The 20923-nt window shown below is 40.3% G+C and overlaps 1 protein-coding gene across 2 annotated transcripts in view; it reads right to left on the minus strand.

Annotated features, from left to right (window-relative positions):
* Positions 1–20923, minus strand: part of SNX25 (sorting nexin 25) — a 120888-nt gene that overhangs the window by 28657 nt on the left and 71308 nt on the right. For both annotated transcript variants that reach the window (XM_032329224.1, XM_032329225.1), the window contains exon 7: positions 9959–10140. In XM_032329224.1, the coding sequence (XP_032185115.1) occupies positions 9959–10140 (182 nt within the window). The remainder of the gene's footprint in view (positions 1–9958; positions 10141–20923) is intronic.

Raw genomic sequence — 20923 nt, forward strand, 5'->3', positions numbered from 1 at the left:
CTGCTACACACACACACACCATCACCGCTACCATACTATTAAAAAAAAAAAAAGTAAGCTGCAGACATGATCAGCCCTTTAGCACTGGATAAAGCCTACATTTCCTACAAACAAGAGTATTTTCTTACATGAACAACATATAATGATCAAAATAAGGAAATGAACATCAACACAGTACTATTCGCTAAACTACCAGCCTTATTCAGATTTATTTAAATAATCTTTTGTAAGCATCATTTTAATTTAAAATTTTTTAAAAATGTACCAAAACTACTCCTTTGTTTACCATTTTGCATGCATGCTTAGAGAAAAAGAGAAACTACATCTGGAGACACAATGTGCACAATCTTGAGCATAGGCTGCCGTATTAGGAGAAAGCAGATCACCTTTATAATTACTCGTAACTCAATTAGTTAGGAGAAATGCCTCAAATTACTTTAGAAAGAATTGAAACCCCATATCCTTAGCTCTTAGTTAGGTTTAAAAAAAAGAAGACATGTGGGTATAAATCAAATATAATTAAAAGAAAAATTTATGTTTTAAGATTATTAAAATTTAAATTGTGACAATCAGAAATTTTTTGGAAATGTTACCAGTAAGATCTTTCTAAAATCAAGTGTATACGATCAACACAGATTCAACTCTTCTGCCGACAGTGAGCCCTTAAGAGGTTTTGTGAGCAGAAAGGAGCAGGCATTTTTCTAACAATTTCTGGTAACTAATTAAAGGAGACAGCCATTCTGTGCTACAGATAACTAAAAATTAGAGTCCAAAATATATCAGACAAATAGTATTTAGTTAGTTTACCAACTTTGGGAGATCACAGCATGTACCGTTATGCAAACACTAACAGTAAAGCATTTTGAAACACAAATTCTAACTGTACATGGTCCACAGAGGTTTGTGGGAATCCATATCAAATTTGGCTAGGGATAACAGAGCACTCAGAGAGCTATCGGTTTTTAGTATCAGAAGAAGCTGAGCAGAAAGGGCATTCCATGAAATCTAAGGAAGTCTTCCTAGTATAATTTTCCTTGGATAAAAATGAATTCCAAGTTAGATACAAATGCACATATTTGCAAAGCCAAGTTCAAAACATCTTCTAAGGGGCGCCTGGGTGGCTCAGTGGGTTAAAGCCTCTGCCTTCGGCTCAGGTCATGATCCTGGGGTCCTGGGATCGAGCCCCACATGGGGCTCTCTGCTCAGCAGGGAGCCTGCTTCCCTTCCTCTCTCTCTCTGCCTGCCTCTCTGCCTACTTGTGATCTCTGTCAAATAAATTTAAAAATTAAAAAAAATAAATTTAATTTTAAAAAATCTTCTAAAAGATTAGCCATTTTTAGATTCTTATTGGTCTTTGGAATAGTTTATGCTCAGTTCCAACAGTACAAATATATATAAGGACATGATGGCAAATACATCTCAAGTATAATTAAACATCTGATAGATCTCTTACCTTGGGTGGTGGATTAACCAAATTGTCTGCTCCATTTTTTTTTTTTCCTGCTTTTGAAGGAAAGAAGAGCATTTCACTGTGTAACACCTACACTAAGGGTATGGGTCTGGGTGAACAGGATGACTAGATCGTATACTTCAGTCAAATGTATTCATTTGAGAGTAACTCAATTTCAATTCATTTGAGATTAACTAATTTTAGTAATTCTGAGATTTTTGTATAGATGTATGAAGAGAAAGGTGGGTAGGTCAAAGTTGACACCACAACAAAAATAATCATTTTTTTAAACTATAGAGGATAGAACAATAATTAACATTCACTAAGGGCTTCCATACAGCAAACATTGTGCTCTTAATTTATTTGTTAGTTCAGCCCTTTTCTTTCTGTCCTAAAACACCTGGTAATTCTGGGAGGGATGCCACCATAGTCAATGGTCTCTAGGCAGGAGACAAAATATTATCCTGGTAGACAGTCACATGTGCTAAAGGTTGTGAAGCATTTCAGACAGGAAAGCAGATTATTATCTATTCCTCTTCAGGAATTTTTATTTACTGCTTTTTCAGTCTCTCCCAGTCCAACTGGATCTAGTTTCATGATGCATATTTTGCAAATTAGTTTTGTGTTTTGTGTGGGTTACTACCTCTTATCCAGCTAATTTTTCTCCAGAAAGAAAAGCAATCAGAAGTACCTCAGGGCCTTAGAGAAATAAATGTGTTCCTAACATACCCAACATGTTATCAAGAGTGATGTAGGACCAGGCTTCTCTAGTTACACAATATCTACAATATACTCATGAGACTATCTCCAGCGTACTAATGAGAATATGCAGAATAAGGATCTTGGGAATGTTGTTTTATCTTAAAAGAAGAGAATACAATTGCATTTTTTTATATCTATATCATCCCTAAACATACTCCCATAATAATCAATGCCAGTAATAACAAATATTTACTGAGTGCTCACATACCAAGTGGTGTACTTATCCCATTATGTGCATTATTTAATGGTCGCCACCCAAAGAGTACATACAATTATCCTGATTTTTACAAATGGAGTACAAAGAAGCTAACTTGTCCAAAGTCAATCCCAGTAGATATGGGATTGAAAGCTAGGCTTTCTGACTCTGTAGCACAGCTTCTTAACCATAATTAAACAGTTCCTCTCTTTAAGAAATTACTTTATTTGTGTTTGTAGCAAACTATGAATAGCATGGAATTCAAGAAGGAAAGCTGCATTTAGGAAAAATGCTCTACGAGAACTCCAGCAGAAACAAAAAGTCAGGGCATCTTTTCATATTCAAGCACAGAGTCCTGAGCTACACTGGATGGGTGCTCATTTTGGATGGGTCTCGGATCAAATATAAGTTGATATGAAAACTGATCTTAGACAGTGGTTTGGAAGATCACAGGCTCACCCTGTCCCACAAACAAAACTAGATAACTACCAAATCACCGTAAATGCCCCCCAAACTGACCTGAATACTGGCAGAACAAACTCCACAACTTAAGGTAGAGAAAAAGCCACATTAAAAAAGTAGGAAATACAGACATGTGGCTCAGGAGAGCTGATGGATCCTGGTGCTGCGGTGAGGATGCAGCCAGGGTCACAGACAAGGATGGAGATGGGGGAGCACGGGGGAAACAAATTCCCACAGTAACTGGTTTAGAAAGTAAGAGGGGCCAAATTTCAAATTTCGTGCCTGCTGGCAACCAGTGGGGCCTAAAGCCTGGAGTTCTTAGAGCCTGGAAGGAACTGTGCTACTCTTGGAGAGAAGGCCAGCAAACAACCTGCAGACATACAAAATGGAAACAGAGATCTGAAGAGCACCTAGGGCACACAGTGGGGCGGTTATTCACTCCTTTCAGAAGATATCCCAGAGAGGCAGTGTTCATGGAGAGACCACTCTAGGAACAAAGGAACTGGCCATATTCATCTTCTTCCCCCACCCCTCAGCATGAGTGCAGGGCCACCTGCAGGAAACAACACTATGCTCACACTCACTACCTAACTTGCCGATACCAAGCACCCCCTGTGCTTGTGCTCCAGTGGAACTGTCCCTCACAGTCATGTTTGCCTCAGTCCCAGCATGGCAGGCCCCCTCCCCAAGAAGACCAGCCCAAACACTTGCTCACACGTGTCCCGACTCAGGAGTTTTGTAGTTCTGCTGGCAGTGGTGATAGGTCTCACTTCACAAGCAGACTGAGCACATCTGGTTAAAATGTGCCACATTCAGTGCAGGGACCAAACACTGCCCACGACAGCCAAAGAGAGCCTCTCCGGATAACTGGCCTGAAGGATAAAGCAGCCAGGATAAAAGAGCAGAATATACACACCACATACTGGAGACAGTCCCAGAATCACCAGGCTTGGGAAACAAGGATACTACATGGTAGGACATTATAACACCTATTCTTCAGAAGGTCATTACCCTCAAGAACAGGAGAAACAGGCAGAGATGTAGACAAAATGAGAAGACAAAAACTTATCCCAAATGAGGGCGCCTGGGTGGCTCAGTCAGTTAAGCATCTGCCTTCGGCTTAGGTCATGATCTCAGGGTCTTGGGATTGAGCCCCATGTTGGGCTCCCTGCTCAAAAGGGAGTCTTCTCTCTCCATCTGCCCCTCCTCTGGTGCGAGTGCGCGCGCGCGCACACACACACACACTGTCTCTCTTTCTCTCTCTGTCTTTATTAATAAATAAGTAAAATCTTTTTTAAAATAAGAAATTTATCCCAAATGAAAGAACTGGACAAGGTCACAGCCAGACAGCGAAGTGAAAGAGATATCAGTAACATGTCTTAAGGAGTATTTAAAGCAATGATTATAAGCATACTCACTGGACTTGAGAAAAGAGTGAAAGATGAGTGTCTTACATGTCTTACACAGAGATAAGGAATAACAAAGCAGAGACAAAGGGCTCAATAAACAAAATGGGAAACATGCTTGTAGGAATGAACAGCAGGCTGGAAGAAGCAGAGGAACAAATTAGTGACCTAGAAGACAGAGTGATGGAAAGTAACCAAGGTGAATAAAAGAGAAAAAAAATGAATTACGCAAAATGAGAATAGGGAACTCAGTGACTCCATCAAATGTAGTAATATTTATATTACAGGTGTCCCAGAAGAAGAAAGAGAAAAAGGGGCAAAAAATTTATGTGAAGAAATAATACCTGAAAACTTCCTGAATGTGGGGAAGGAAACAGATATCCAGATCGAGGAGGCACAGAGAATCCCCAACAAAATCAATAAAACCAGATCCACATCAAGACATATTGTAATTAAGTTGGCAAAACACACGATAAAGAAAAAAGTTTAAAAGCAGTAAGACAAAAGAAGACAGTTAAACCCCATAAGGCTATCAGGGACGTTTTTAGAGAAACTTTCTGAGCCAGAAGAGAGTGACATGACATATTCAAAGGGCTGAATAGGAAATCTGCAGCCAAGAATACTTTATCCAGCAAGGCTATCATTCAGAATAGGAGATATAAGGAATTTCCCAGACAAACAAAAACTAAAGGAGTTCATGACCACTAACCCAGCCCTCCAAGAAATATTAGAGGGGAAATTGTGAGTATAAATGAGAGACCAAAAATTATAGTACATAGGTAAGAAACATCAAAGCAGTAAAAATGAGTATATAAGTATAAAATCAGTCAAGGAACTCACAAAAGGATGTAAAATATGATAACATATACCTAGAACATGGGGAGGAGAGAAATAAAAAATGGGTTCAACTTAAATGACCATGAATTTAATATAGACTATTATATGCAGAAGAGATTATATACAAACCTAATGATAACCATATATCAAAAACCACTAATAAATATGCAAAGAATAAAGAGAAAGAAATCCAAATACATCACTAAGGAAAATCACCAAACCATGAAAAAGAGAAAAACAAGAAAAGACCAGAGAAAATCTTTAGAGACAACCACAAACGAAATAAAGTGACAATAAATATGTATCTATCAATAATTACTTTGAATGTAAATGGACTACACACTCCCATCAAAAGACAGAAAGGATAAAAAAATAAGACCCATCCATATGTTGCCTATATGAGACTCATTTTAGACCTAAAGACACCTGCAGATGGAGGGGCGCCTGAGTGGCTCAGCCAGTTGAACATCAAACTCTTGATTTCAGCTCAGGCCCTGATCTCAGGGTTGTGAGTTAAAGCCCCACAATGGGCTCCACACTGAGCATGGAGCCTACTTTAAAAAAAAAAAAAATGACACCTGCAGAATAAAAGTGAGGGCACAGAGGAACAGCTACCATGCAAAAGAATGTCAAAAGAAAGTTGGAGTAATAATATATTCTACTTATAATTATATCGGACAAATGGACTTTAAAACAAAGACTCTAAGCAGAGACAAAGAAGGACACTATATAATAAATGATAAATGGGACAAACCAAAAAGAAGATACAATTGTAAATATCTAGTGCATCCCACATAGGAGCACCCAAATACATAAAACAGTTAATAACAAATATAAAGGAACTTTATGATGATAATGCACTAAGAGCAGGGGACTTTAACTCCCTCCTTATATCAATGGACAGATCATCTAATCATAAAATCAACAAGGAAACAATGGCTTTGATGACACATTTGATGACACATTGGACCAGCAATGGATATATAATATCCATATATATATATATTATAAATGTATAATAAACATATATTTAGAACATTTCCTCCTAGACCAAAAGAATACACATTCTTTTCAGGAGCACATGGAACATTCTTCAGAACAGATCACATGTTAGGCCTCAAAACAAGTCTCAATAAATAAATTTTAAAAAATCAAAGTTATATCATGCATCTTTACTTACCACAATGTTATGCTAAATGCTAATGCTATAACTAGAAATCAACCACAAGAAAAAATCTGTAAAGACCAAAATTACATGGAGGCTAAATAATATGCTGCTAAACAATGGATGAGTCAACCAGGAAATCAAAGAAGAAATTTTAAAAATTATATAGAAATAAATGAAAATAAAAATACAACAGCCCAAAACCTTGGGATGCAGCAAAAGCAGTTCTAAGAGGAAATATATAGCAATACAGGCCTACCTCAAAAAGCAAGAAAAATCACAAATAAATAACCTAAACTTACACCTAAAGAACCTAGAAAAAGAACAACAAATGAAACCTAAACCTAGAAGAAAGAGTGAAATAAGACTAGAACAGAAATAAGTGATACATAATCTAAAACAAAAACCAAAAACAAACAAAAGCAATGGAATAGAATAATAAAACCAGGACATGGTCCTTTGAGAAAAAAATCAGTAAAATTGGCAAACCTCTAGCTAGACTTCACAAGAAATAAAGAAAAAGGACTCAAAATCACAAATGAGAAAGGAGAAATAACAACCAATATCACAGAAATACAAATATTTACAAGGGAATATTATGAAAAAATACATGCCATTAGACAACCTAGAAGAAATGGATAAATTCCTATAAACTACCAAAACAAATTAGAAAATTTAAACAGGCCAATAACCAGCAAAGAGATTCAATCAGTAATCAACTAAAACAAAACAAAAGTCCAGGGCCTGTTGTCTTCACAAGTGAATTCTACCAAACACTTAAAGAATTAATACCTATTCTTCTCAAACTATTCCAAAAAATAAAAGAAGAAAAACTTCCAAATTCATTCTATGAGGCCACATTACTCTGACACCAAAATCAGATAAAGACACCACTTAAAAGGAGAGCCATGGGCCAATATCCCGATGAACACTGATGGAAAAATTCTCAACAAAATACTAGCTAAATGAATTCAACAATACATTTTTAAAAAATCATTCACCATGATCAAATGGGGTTTTTCTCCTGGGTTGTAAGTGTGGCTCAATATTCACCCCGAAACCACCCAACACCAAAAAGCAAATGATCCAATTAAAAAACAAACAGAAGACATGAAGACATTTCTCCAAAGAAGACATCCAGATGGCCGACAGACACATGAAAAGATGCTTATCATCAATTATTATCAGGGAAATGCAAATCGTAACTACAGTGAGAGATCATCTCACACCTGTCAGATTGGCTAAAATCAAAAACACAAGAAACAACGGGTGTTGTTGGTGAGGCTGTGGAGAAAAAAGAACCCTAGTGCACTGTTGCTCAAAAAGTTAAAAACAGAATTACCTTAGAATCCAACAATTGCACTACTGGGTATTTACCCTAAGAATACAAGAACACGAATTCAGAGAGATACATGCACTCTGATGTTTATAGCAGCATTACTGACAATAGCCAAGATATGGAAGCCCCCTCCAAGTGGCCACTGACTAATGAATGGGTAAAGAAGTGCACGCAAGCACACGAGTGTGTAATGGAATATTATCCAGCCATAAAAAAGAGTGAAATCTTGCCATTTGCAAGGACAAGGATAATGCTACAGAGTATTACACTAAATGAAATAAGTCAGAGAAAGACAAATACCATATAATTTCATTCCTATGTGGGGAAAAAAGTGAACATTGGGAAGAAAACACTGCAGCATGAACATGAGAATTCTGCAACATTATCTAAGGCTTTCTGCCTGAAGCCTAAGGAAACAAATTTACTGAGATTAAACTGTTGCAACAGTAATAGGTTGCTCTTTTCCTAAATATCTGGAGAAACAAGTCAAAATGGAGATAAAACCAGATTAAGTCTACTTCTAGTGAATACTGCTGGATAACATGTACTAAAATCACATTCAGTTCTCCTAAAATGATCTTCTTTTACGTTTCTCAAGGTTTTCTTCTACTGTAAGATCTAAAACCACATCATCTTTTGACTAGGCGGCAAACTATTAGATGGGCCTTCTAGGTATATAAATATCTAATCTCCATTGGATCACTTACCTTTCTATTTCATAACTGTATAGGACTTCTTTTTTATTTTATTAATATATAATGTATTATTGCTTCAGGGGTACAGGTCTGTTAATCATCAGTCTTACACAATTTACAGAACTCACCATAGCACATACCCTCCCCAAAGTCCATCACCCTAGCCACCCCCAGCCCTACCCCACAACCCCCCAGCAACCCTCAGGGACTCCATCTTATACCTTCTGTATTCTAGTACCTTGCACTATAACTGAGAGAATGTGGACCCTCAATAAATGTCTGTTGAATGAATGAATATACGGGACACAAGAAGAGAACTTTTTCTGTGACAAATGTGGCTAGGAATCTATCTAAGAGTCCCGAGGCTGAGGAGAAAGGGAAAGAAGGACAATATTCAACCTGCCAATTCCACTCTCTCTCCAACATTCACCAAAAGGCAAGATTTTCACTTTGGACCACAAAGCCAAAATTGTAGAAATGTGTATTTACTAAGAGCAAAACAAACATATCTCCAGCGGTAAGGGGAGACCCTTCCATAAAACAAGAGCTACTCGGGGCTGCATTTGTGCCACTTGTCCAAGATGTTGCAGAAGAACAACTCTGGCTTGTGTTAGTTGGTCCAAGGTCAAGCATAAACTATCCTGAAGAGGATCTAATGGTGACTGGGCCATGAACAAGAAAAAGGTCAAAGTTCATCTCTGGAGTGAGAAGGAAGGTAAAAGTTACAGATAGGCATCTGAAGTCAAACCAAGAACTGAGTAAGAAAAGATCAAGAGACTAAAAACCCAAACAGGTGAGGTCAGAGGCTGTACCAGTCAAATTATAGTGATGGTAGCCTCTTTGTGACTAAGTGCCATGTTATAAAAGAGAGGTTTGGAGATTGCCTTGAAGTCTTGTTCCCAAGTGGTACAAACAAGCTCCTCAGGGAGTGCCGCTGCTGTTTCCTTCAACCCTAGCATTCTCTGGGTCTTGGAAGACAAGCTTGGGTCCTTGAGAGTAAGAACAGTACTGAGGTAGGGTTAGGACACTTTCCTAAGCTCCATGATTTGAAAACCCAGTATCAGACAGCCCAAAGTTTTGTTGTTGAAACAGTCGCTGACATAGTATGGCTTAGTGAGAAAGCACTCAGACTGTGAAGCAACTAGATCTGGGTTTTTATCTAATTCTGACTCTTCCCACCTGGCCCTAGGTAATTCACTTAAACCAACTCTGTTTCTTCACCTGTAGAATGGAAATATCAAGAAATTCAAATTTCACTGAATTGTGGTGAGAGCTAAGTAAAATTATTTACAAGATGCCTTCTAGTCCATAGGTGGTTAGTTCTATCCAACTGGTAGTGGGTAATTCGATTGGGCCCTTGTAAATGTAAGTGCGTGCTTCAGGGTTTGTGGGTTAGGAAAACACACGTGTGCATGTACACACACACACACACACACATATACCCCATGCCTACCTATCCTACCTGTTACCATTCACAGAAGTCAAGGACACCAAGTAATACAGATCTTTGTGAGCAAACGTGTGAGTCTCTGTTTTGGAACGTATGTCCTATGTTAAATACCAGAAAGTTAAAAGACCAGATAGGAGATTACATGAGTGTTTATAACGAACATGAAATGGTCAAAACAGAAACCACAAAGCTCTACCTTCTGGCTTTGAGGCCCTTCTCCCTCATCCAAGGCCCCCTCGTCTTGCTGGTCATAGGCAGGGCCTCCCAGGATTCGGATTCTCTTCTCACACTGCTTCTTTGCCACAGTCAGTTGGTTAATGTACCTTTTCATATTCCTGGCCCTTAGGAGATCAGCTTTCATTGCAGCAGTTTCTTTACCTTGAATGGGATGGATGGACAGGACCCAGTCAGAGGACAAGGTATAAAAAGGGGAACGTAACAACTCTGAACGAGACTGGTGTCTGATGTGGTATATTTTGAACAGTGGGTACTAAAGAAGAGAATTCATGCTAAACACACATATAGACATATATACTCTCAAATAGAAGTATCATTAATTTCTAAATATACCACCGAAAAATCCTACTCAGGCATGAAACATTTAAAAAAAAAAACACCTCATCTATACACTTACACTCACAATCAATGTACATGTGCATATGTGTATTTAAATATATGCATGTATCATGTATGCAGAGTCATTCCTAAGCATGGAGTGCTCACTGTGTGTCAGGCACTGGCTAGGCATTTGGGACCCGAGACGAACTGTTAGATCCCATGGAACTTATAGCCTAGCAAGGCAGAAATCCAAAGATAGCAACAGCAATTACGAGCGCAGATGGGTTACAGAGAAAATGTGCAGGTGTCCTTGAGCTGCTGGACCAGTGCTCCTGACCCAGGTTTCCCTGAGCAAATTACACTCAAATGAAATGAAGCAGTGGAATGTGGCGCCCAGGGAGAGCAGCAGGTGTGAAAGTGAAAGCCTTGAGGCAGGAAGGAGAGAGCCTGGGAGGGCGTGGAAGAGCCAGTGCAGCAGATGCAAGGGGGAGCTAGGGATCCAAAGTAAATGTGGAGGAGGCAGGGGCCAGAAGACACAAAGCCGTTTAGTCTGTTTAGTCCATAGAAACAACTTCGGTCTTTAGCTCAATAGCACTGAACAGCGTCTAATGGGTTTTTAAGCAGGAGTATGTCATAAATGGCTTTGTATTTTTTTTTTAAGATTTTATTTATTTATTTGACAAAGAGAGATCACAAGTAGATGGAGAGGCAGGCAGAGAGAGAGAGATAGAGGGAAGCAGACTCCCCGCTGAGCAGAGAGCCCGATGCGGGACTTGATCCCAAGACCCTGAGATCATGACCTGAGCCGAAGGCAGAGGCTTAACCAACTGAGCCACTCAGGCGCCCTGGATTTGTATTTTTAAAGATTATACAGGAAGGATTAAAAAAAAAAAAATTGGAAGGCAAAAGACCGTAAGAAGGCAAACCAGCTGAAGACCACTGCAGTAACCGAGGAAGCAGGTGCCTAAACCAGGGTCACAGCAATGGCAGGAGAGGGGACTGGAAGGATCTGAGAATGATTTTTTAAGAGAACAGGACTCTGTGATTGACCAGACAGGAGAGGACAGGCAGCTGAGGACTGTAAAGAAAACAAAGGTATCAAAGACGCTCCCAAGTTTCTGCCATGAGCAACCATGGAGGTGGTGGGGCCACTTATGAACCAGGGAACATTATAGAAAAAGCATGATTATGAAAGATCTTAAATCCAACCACAAACCATGTGGCAGATGATATTTGCCAAAGGTGCTCACGAGATCTCTCATCCCACCTGCTCTTTTCAGTCAGTGTTACTTTGACAACCTCCCTCTGAGAAATAGGGTATATGTTCCATTTTCTTGAACACAGGGTGGGTTTGTGATTACAGAGGAAGCAATGCCATGACTTCTAAAGTTAGATCGTAAAAGGCCATGCGCTTAGAGCCCTAAGCCACCTAGTAAATCCCAGCCAGGAGGCCTCTGTGCTTGTGGAGGCCTAAGCAGTCAATGGAGAGATCCACATAGAGAGGCCCCCCAGACCATAGCCCTGGCTGGAGCCTCGGCTCACATTCAGCACCAACTTGGCACCATGTTCATATATCATCTAGAAGGGGAGGCATCCAGCCGCAGTCAAGCAGAGAAGAGTCATCCCTGCCAAATCTGCTCAAACTGCCAACTTGTGTACAGAAGAAATTATATTGTTTAAGACACTGCCTTTTGGGATGGTTTTTGTAGCACAACAAAAGAACAAGCGAACAGAGTTTGAGGGCATTTGGCTCCCTGAGTGGAGATGGAAGGTGTGGAGTTGACAAGTATTCAGCAGTTGATGACAACTCAAGTCACAGGAGGAGGTGAGACAACCCAGAGAAGACAAAGTGGTCCCAGTACAGAATCTAAGTCAACCCTACATTTAATAGTGAGAAAGAAGAAGAAAAGCCAGCAAAGGAGAAGGTAAAGGAGAGATAGAAGATGAACGTGAGTATATGGTTTACAGAGAAGCCAAAGAAGAAATTTCAGCAACACAGGGAAAACAGAATCTCCTGTGTGGTGCTGCACAGCCTCCTAATGGTCACCATACCTTCGGCTTTGCCTCCCCTTCAGTTAGCATGGCAGCCGAGGCTAACCTATGTAACGTATCAACCCAGTCACATCATTCCCCTGCTCAAAACCCTGCCCCACACCATTTCACCCGCAGGGAAAGGCCTTAAAAGAGGGCATAGAGGCCCTACACACTCCAGCCTCATCCTCCCCAGCTCTCCATAGTAATTACACCAGTTTCCTTACAGGCTCTTGCCTTTTTTAAATAAAAGCTTTATTGAGATACACTTCACAGACTATATGATTCTCCTTATTTAAAGTGTACAGTTTAGCTGCTTTTAGTATATTTACAGACCGTGCGGCCATCACCGCAATCACTTTTTTTGAAGATTTTCATCACCCTCAGAAGAAGCCAGGTACCCATTAGCAGTCACCAAACCTCTCAGCCCTGGGAATTTTTATGGGGTTTTCTCTACAAATTTGTCTATTCTGGACATTTCACATAATACATGGTCTTTGGTGACCAGCTTCCAAAACACACTGGGTGGCTCCCTGCTCAGGGCTTTTTCATGCCTTCCCTCAGCAAGGCCCTTTCACCCCCTCACGGCACCCCCTGCCCCCGGGATCTGCAGGGCTCATTTCCTCACCTCCTTCAGATCCTCAGTTCAGATCTCGGGGGAGCCCTCCCAGGCACCCTATTTCTAATAGCAACCCCAGCCTACAACCCTGCCTTTCTCCCTCTCTGCTTTACTTTGTCCATAGAACCTATCACCACACTTATATTCGACTTATTTATCCTGTAAGTAGGTCCTCATCAAGGTCAGCATTTTGTTTATTTACACACTATTGTGTCTCCAGCACCTACAGCAGTGCCTGGCAACACAGTGGGAATTCATTAAATATTTGTTGAATGGGTGAATGAGCTGTGTCAAGCATTCCTGAGAGGTCAACAAGCATAGAGCTAATATTTCGCTAAGTGCTTACTATGTTTCAGGTATTGGCCTTCTCTAGAACTTGGGCTCTAAAGGAGAGAAACAGAGTATCCTCATCTCCCATTCTTCACTTTACTCTGACAACATTGTTTCTGCCCCTTCTCTCCACCAAACCTCTTATTGTCAATCACTAGCAACCACCATGTTAAATACAGTGGAGCATTTTCTTTAACATCTAGAATCAGAATTCTGACGGTTCCACTTAGGAGTTATCGATCTTAGCAAAAAGTTTTTAAGATTTAATTCAAAAGCATTTACAGTGATATGTTTCCTTATGTGAGCATTATATAATTTCAAGTAAAAGCAAAAAATTTACACAATATTGATTTTCAAAAATGACTAAGTATTTAGTCATCTCCCTGTGGATAATGGACTGGCTTGGCATACACAACGTAGAAGCAGGACTGGGATTGAGGGAAGGCTTCTTTTTCTTTTTCTTTTTTTTTTTTTTTTTTTTTAGTGGGAGAGAGATGAGCTGGTTTTATTGCTGATGAGAAGGAATCAACTCAGAGAGAAAGCGAAGTGATGATGGGGAGTGGCATCCAGAAGACAGGTAAATAGAGGGCTCTGGGAAAAGGCCACCTCCTCCACCACAGTAACACAGAAGGCAGAAGAGATGGGCACACCTACAAACCAAGTTTGAAGGCTGGTGGTTGGAAGCTGGGGCCGTTCTCCTCATATGGTCTCCATTCCCCTGAAGTAGTGAGTGAGGTTATCTGCTTACAGTGAGATAAGTAAAAAGGGCAAGTGTCAGAGGCCTGCAGAAAGTGGGGAAGTGGGAAATCCTCTATGGAAAGGAGAAGAGCAAGCTCACTACAGAAACAGTGAGATTGTTTCAGGCAATGTTCGGGGGCTAGGTGACCACTAGATAAATATAAATATACCTAGGCAGACAGATCACACCTTCTGAAAGGGAGTCATAATGTGGTCGGCTCAGATTGGAAGTACCCGTAATAAAGGAAGCTGGATTCTGCTTCTTGGTGCCCCTGAAAATGTTTTATAGAACACTTTGTAATGTTTTCTAGAACTCTTCTGGAGTCCTCCAATCCCTAGAATGATCACTACCTCTCTCATGTCCCACTTAGTCAATTTGTGCAAACCCTAAAACAATACCCAAGCAGGCTGAACAAATTCACTGAAAAAGCTTAGATGAGTACCACAAAACATTTTATCTTTCAGAAGCATATTTTTTCAGCACTTAGCACAAAGGGTAATAGGCTGACTTCAGATCAACAGATTTCCTTGTTCCAGAGGGTCTGTCAGATATTATAGGATGACTTTTCTGTATGAGCGCCGAGGAAATGCTTTCGACTTTAATAATAATTTTTTAACTTGTCCTATACTTAACTAATAGGTCCTGACCAAAGAATTAATTAACCCAAGGTTAATAATAATAATTATGACAATCTAAAGAAGAAAAAAATAGTATTTCCAGAGTTCCCTTAGTGGGAAAATAAAGGTGAATGTAAGTCTGCCTCCGAATTAGTCTATCACAAACTAGGATGTTTTCTGTGGGTAACCAAATGAAATAACATGGATTGGAACAGCTAATTTTTCAGAAAAAATTTTTCATTTTTATAACATAGATATTTAAAATCCAAATGTTAGACATATTAAAATATCCTAAAGTTTGGGAACAAAATAATTGCCTTTTATAAAATAAATCTAGAGCGGAGTTTTAATTTGGGGTTAAAATGGGCTAATAAAGAGCCACACATAGAAAGGAATCGACACACATTTATCAACAACCAAACTCTTCTCTTAAGAAAGCATAAAAGCCTTTCTAAAAGCACAAAAACTAGAAGCAAATTAAAAAAAAAAAAGTAATAAAGAGAATAAACCTTCATCTAAAACCCAGCTGCAGGGCTGAGAAGAATATTCTCGTGTTCTACTTGAATGTCGCCTGCTCACGTGAACACAATGCCATTGTCTGATCACAAAGCTTGTTGCTAACAAATTCGACAGCAGCTTGTTGCTTAGGCAATTCTGTTTATTTCTGCCTCGGAAGACTAATGCCACGTTCGGTGCTAAGTGACTAACGTGGAACTCATGTAGCCCTTGTGTGTGTCGTGCCAAAACCCTTGTAAATCCAGCGATGCTCATGAATGTGTTCTGTGACCTGAAAACCCATTCAGTCAGGAAATATTCAGGACATGGAAAGTAAAGGCCAGTGGGTATGTGACAACACACTGTGGCCCCGCTCAAGCCAGATTCACATGGCTGGCTCTCCGGAGAGCATGAGGGAACACTGCATTGTTACAAACTGGTGAATCACACAACTGTTTGACCTAGCTTTAAAAAGAAGGCCAAGAAGATGAACAGCAGCAGGTGAAACAGTGAATGGCAGTGGTTCTTGAAACTGGTGCCAAGATGAACACACAAGTGATCAAATATTCTAAAGCAATTAATTATAAATATTTACTGTTCTTCCTTCCAGATAGTCCAGATTCTACTGAGGCCAGAACAAAAGGAAATGGGTTCATTGGGTTCCTCTGCTGAGAAAAGAAATTCAGATTACACATTGGGTGAATGCTTTTGGCTATGAAGACATTACAGGAGACCTATGGACAATATCTGCCACTGCTTTCTGCTTTAAACCTTCTGTGCATGACAGAGTTCTTCCTCAAGCAAGTGAAGTGTCTAGCAGTAAAATACAAACACCAGGGAGAACTGTTAGGTACAGGTTTTAATGAAGCAAAGGAGAGTGAAGTCATTTACAGTGTAAACTAAGGACTCCAGAAATAGCATGAGTAAAAGTGAATTAACATGGCCCCACTTTCTTTTTCAGGTCCTAGAAAATGTCAGGAGCAAGGTATTTTTTCTTTCCTCATAGCACGCTACCGAATCCCAAGACATCTCCTGCCAGCAGCACTCTCAGCAGGCTGACTGGGGTGTTGATGGGTAACAGGGCAGGGGTTCTCATCATCAGCACTGCTGACATTCTGGGCCGGATAAATTTCCTGGGGGCCATCCTGTGCATTGTGGGATGCTGAGCAGCGTTCCTGGCCTCTACCACTAGGTGCCAGCAGCATTCCTTCCCCCAGATGGGACAACCAATAAGGTCTCTGGACACTCAAATGTCCCTGGCACCCTGAGGGGTGGGGGTTGGGGGGACTGTGCCCTGCACCCCCACCCCACAAAGAAGTACTAATACAGCGGTACAAACTCTGTGATGGTTAAGACAAGTCTGCACACTTGCCCCTTTCCCCTGACCCCTCAACATGTGGCTCTCCTCCCCAGCAGGCCTGCTTTTGACCCCCAGACCCTTGAGGTAAGGAATTAAAGTTCCTCACCAGAAAATATTGGGCCTCCATTCCTCAACTCGTGTCCGTAGTGACAAACTAACAATCATTTGAATCTTTCTGGTACATGTAAATAGGAGTTTTAATAAACCCTCTTGAGAGGAGGATTCAAGGAACAGGTATGCATTTACCTAGGAAAGAGTCAAGTTCCACCATGAGAAATGGTGCTCGACTTCTTAACATGAAACTAGCAATTCTCAGCAGTTACTAATCATCAGCAATTTCTTCAAAATTATCTGAAAATCACCTCAGAAGTTGCCCAGGAACTAAAATATATATATTTATCTTACTTTTCAACTTGAGGCCAGTATGTTCTTTTTCAAAAAGAACAAATGGAATTTTCTTACCACATCAAACACCTGAATTTCAGTCTGAAGTGTCACTCCACTTTAGCAGAAAGCATACTTGAGGAATAAGCAGAGTTCACAGCAGGAGCTAGTGGTAGAAGTACTCATGTTATAGTGGAGAAGACTACAGAGGGCTGGTAGTTTGACCTAGCCATGCCTGGTCAGGGAGGCTTATAGTACACCTTTTCTTCTTCCTTTAAATGTCTCAAGCACTGAAACTTCGAGCATTTCCTTTGGTTCAAAGCCCTCCAACATGCTTACAATACATTTTTAAAGTAATAATGCCATATCAACTAAATCCACACAAGACTAAGAGAGTCCTGCTCCCAAACTGGAATCATGAGTTGAAGAGGCACAAGACATACACTTAGAACAGAGATCCAGCCCAATAATTTGTTAAGTTTTGAACAAGACTTTCATAACATCTACCCATGAGAGTGAGCAGTGTGGTGGGAAGAGACCAGGACTAAAAATCAGGAGACCTGGGTTCAAGTTCCAAATCTATATGTGACTAACTAGTTCTAATTATACCAGGCATATTATTTACCATCTCTGGACCTAAACTTCATTTGTATAAATGTGGGTGCCATCATATGTGATGATTAAAGTTTTCTTGAGGTACAGAGGTGGTAAGAGGACTGGCTATAATGTTTTGGGACTATATAGAGAGTAACGGAAGTGCCCTGAGCCCTTAGTCCCTCCAGGCAGAGGACGGAGGGGGTCCAGGGAGCCAGATGGGATTCTGGAGAAGGGATAGCAGAGGTTGCAGTACTCAGGGTATGAGGGCTGGGCAGGGAGAAACCCTGGCAGGGGCCCCGGTAGCCATGGGCTGAGGTGTCTTCTAAGTTTAGGTCATTCATAAATCTGTTTTTCATGATAAATCTGTTTTTATCAAATTACTGCAATGCTAGAAAATCAGATCACATCAAAAACACAAGGAAGGAGAGTGAGAAGTCCACTAAAGTCTACAGATTAGCTCCCTTCTTTCAATGCATATTTAAACGCAAGATCAGACAAAGAAGGTACATATTATCTTTATTAAAATAATTCCTAATATTGGATAATGGATAGCATTATGGTTCTTAACCATAAACATATGTAATATTTTCTGAAGTTCTTCTATAGTTCTACTTGATATATTCAATTCCAAAACTATTTAAACTCTAAAGTTGCACAACTTGACCAAAGCCTCCCCACCTATACTATGAGTATATTACTCCCCAGTGTATACTATTTATACTTTGCAGTTTCTAGCAGACTCAAATCAACATCATCATGTCCTTTGTTGTCATCAGCTGAATACATGTTACTCGTGAATCACCTTAACTATTCTTCATAACATTTCGGGATTCAGAACAGAAGAACAGAAAAGAAGGCTTTAAAAAGGGAACTGTAATCCTAGACTTATATCCACCAAACTGCAGGGACAATCTCTGTGTCCCGGTACTACTTAGAATTCCTATAGTTGGCCAGTGTCTTAGTTCGTGCAGGCACCTCTAACACAGACTGGGTGGCTATAAACAACAAAAATTTGTTTCTCACAGTCCTGGAGACTGGAAATCCAAGATCAGGGTCCCAGCATGAGCAGGTTCTAGTGAAAGGCCCTTTCCAGGATGCAGATGCCATGTGTTTACATGGTAGAAGCAGCTAGGGATCTCCATGGAGCCTCTGGATAAAAGTACCGCACGAGTCCCACACTAGTGGGACTAGGGCTCCACACTCATGAGTTACATACCTCCCAAAGGCGTTACCGCCTAATACCATCATGTTTGGGGGAGTTAGGATTTCAGTGTAAGAATTTTGGGAGACACAAGATCCATGTCCAGCCTTTGCCAAGAGGTGCAAGGCTGTGTGGTCAATAAAGCCAGACAGGTCTGTGACCTTCCAGGGACCGGCATGACACAGAAGGCAGGGGCAGAAAACCTGGCCACCATGGGTCATTTAAAATCTCAATTCTTGGGGTACCTGGGTGGCCAGGTTAAGTGTCTGCCTTTGGCTCAAGTCATGATCTTAGGGTCCTGAGAAAAAGTCCCACATTAGGCTCCCTGCTTTCTCTACCTCTGCCGGCCATTACCTCTGCTTGTACTTTCTTTCTCTCTGTCAAATGAATAAATAAAATCTTTTTTTAAAAAATTGGGGAAACATGAACATTCAGACCATAGCAGTTCACTTATTTCAACAGACTATTACTCAACTACTCTGGCTGTTCTAATTGTAAATAAAAAGCTAAAGAGTTGGGTACTAAAATATAAACATTAATACATTAATGGCTCTTCATAATCTACAGCAGTGGCTCTCAAAGTGTGGTTCCTGGATAAGTAGCAGCAGCATTACTGCAAACTCCTGGGCCCACTCCAGATCTCCAGAATCAGAAACTGTGGGGTAGGGTCTGGGCATCTGCATTATAACAAGCCCTCCACGTGATCCTGATATACACTGTAGTTTGAAAACCACTGTTCTACTGGATTTAGCCCAAACTTCTTAGGATAGCTTACAAGTTTCTTTAGCATCAGCCCCTGTCTTCCTATCAAGCCTTATTTCTTCATTACATGCCAAGCACCAGCACAGTGTCTCACCTGACAAACTTATACACAGGAGCCCATTCCACACCTCTCTTCTTTGTCTGTAGACATGTGGTACCATTTACCCATTTCCACCTGATAAACCCAGAAGAAAACAAGGGTGACTCAATCTTTCCATCTCAATGCTGCTACTCTTAAGAAAAAGTCTTTCCTGACCTCTGTTCCAGGTAGAGCTGCCTGCTCGACACTTCTGTTCCATCACTAAATTCTGAACAGGTAAGTCTCACTACATTTATCGAATTGTATTATAATTCTGTATGTGTGTCTCCCTGTCTCCTTGTCAGACTATGATCTCCTTAAGGTCAGAGACAGTTTTTTTTCATTACACAGCTGTGCCTAACACATAATGGCACTCAAAAAAATATTTGCTGAATGACTAAAGACCTACTTCTGGTGATTATGACTTCCTCCAGAGTATATTATTCTCTACTGATATGAGGGTTCCTAAAAACTCAAGAGCTTTCTTATCTGTCCAGAATCAGGAAAAGTGGGGCTGTGATCAGAGATGTCGCATTTGAGATAAAATATAAAGATAAATAGGAATCACCTACACAGAGTGAGACTGAGAAGAGGGTAAGCATTCTTAGAAGAATCAGAGAAAAGGGCAAGGAATATGAGGAGGATGAATCAGGGTGAGTTGAGGAAAAAGAAACATTAGTGTGGCTAGAGTACAATGAGAGGGAATGGAATGGCAAGAGATGAGGCTGAAGACAGAAACAGGGGCCAGAGCAAGCAGGAATCTTGTAGGCTGCATGTCTAAGAACAATGGGAAGACAATGAATGGTTGGAAGCATGAAGGTAACATGATGACATCTGCATATTTTTTTAATCATTGTGACTTCAATATGAAAAAATATATTAAATAGGGGCAGGAGTAGATAGAAGGAGACCAATTAAGAAGCTATTACCACTGTTCAAGAAAGAGTGGCACTGGAAGATGGTTGTGTAAAAGAGAACAGAGTTGAGATATATTTAGGAGGACAATCTGTATGACAGTAATGGACTAGACATAGTACATGTTGAAAGAAATTTCTCCTACTTTATGATATATGGACAGACAGTATTCCCATTCACTGAAACAAGAAACTAAGAGGGGGACCAGTTATGTGGTACTTTGATTTGGACATTTTCATTTGGAGGTCCCTTTCTGATATCCAAACAAAAACACTGAATAAGTAGAAAAGTAGAGAATGGAGGTTCTGTAGTTAGAAATTTGGAGACTTATCAGCATATAGATAAGGGAAAGAGAAGACTAGCCAGATAAAGGGTAGAGGCAGTGCTACCCAACAGAATTTCCTGTGGTGATGGAAATGTTCATTCTGTGCTATCCAATATGGTAGCCACATATGGTTACCAAACAATTGAAAT

Source organism: Mustela erminea, chromosome 21, assembly GCF_009829155.1.
Source record: "Mustela erminea isolate mMusErm1 chromosome 21, mMusErm1.Pri, whole genome shotgun sequence".
Lineage (NCBI taxonomy): Eukaryota > Metazoa > Chordata > Mammalia > Carnivora > Mustelidae > Mustela > Mustela erminea.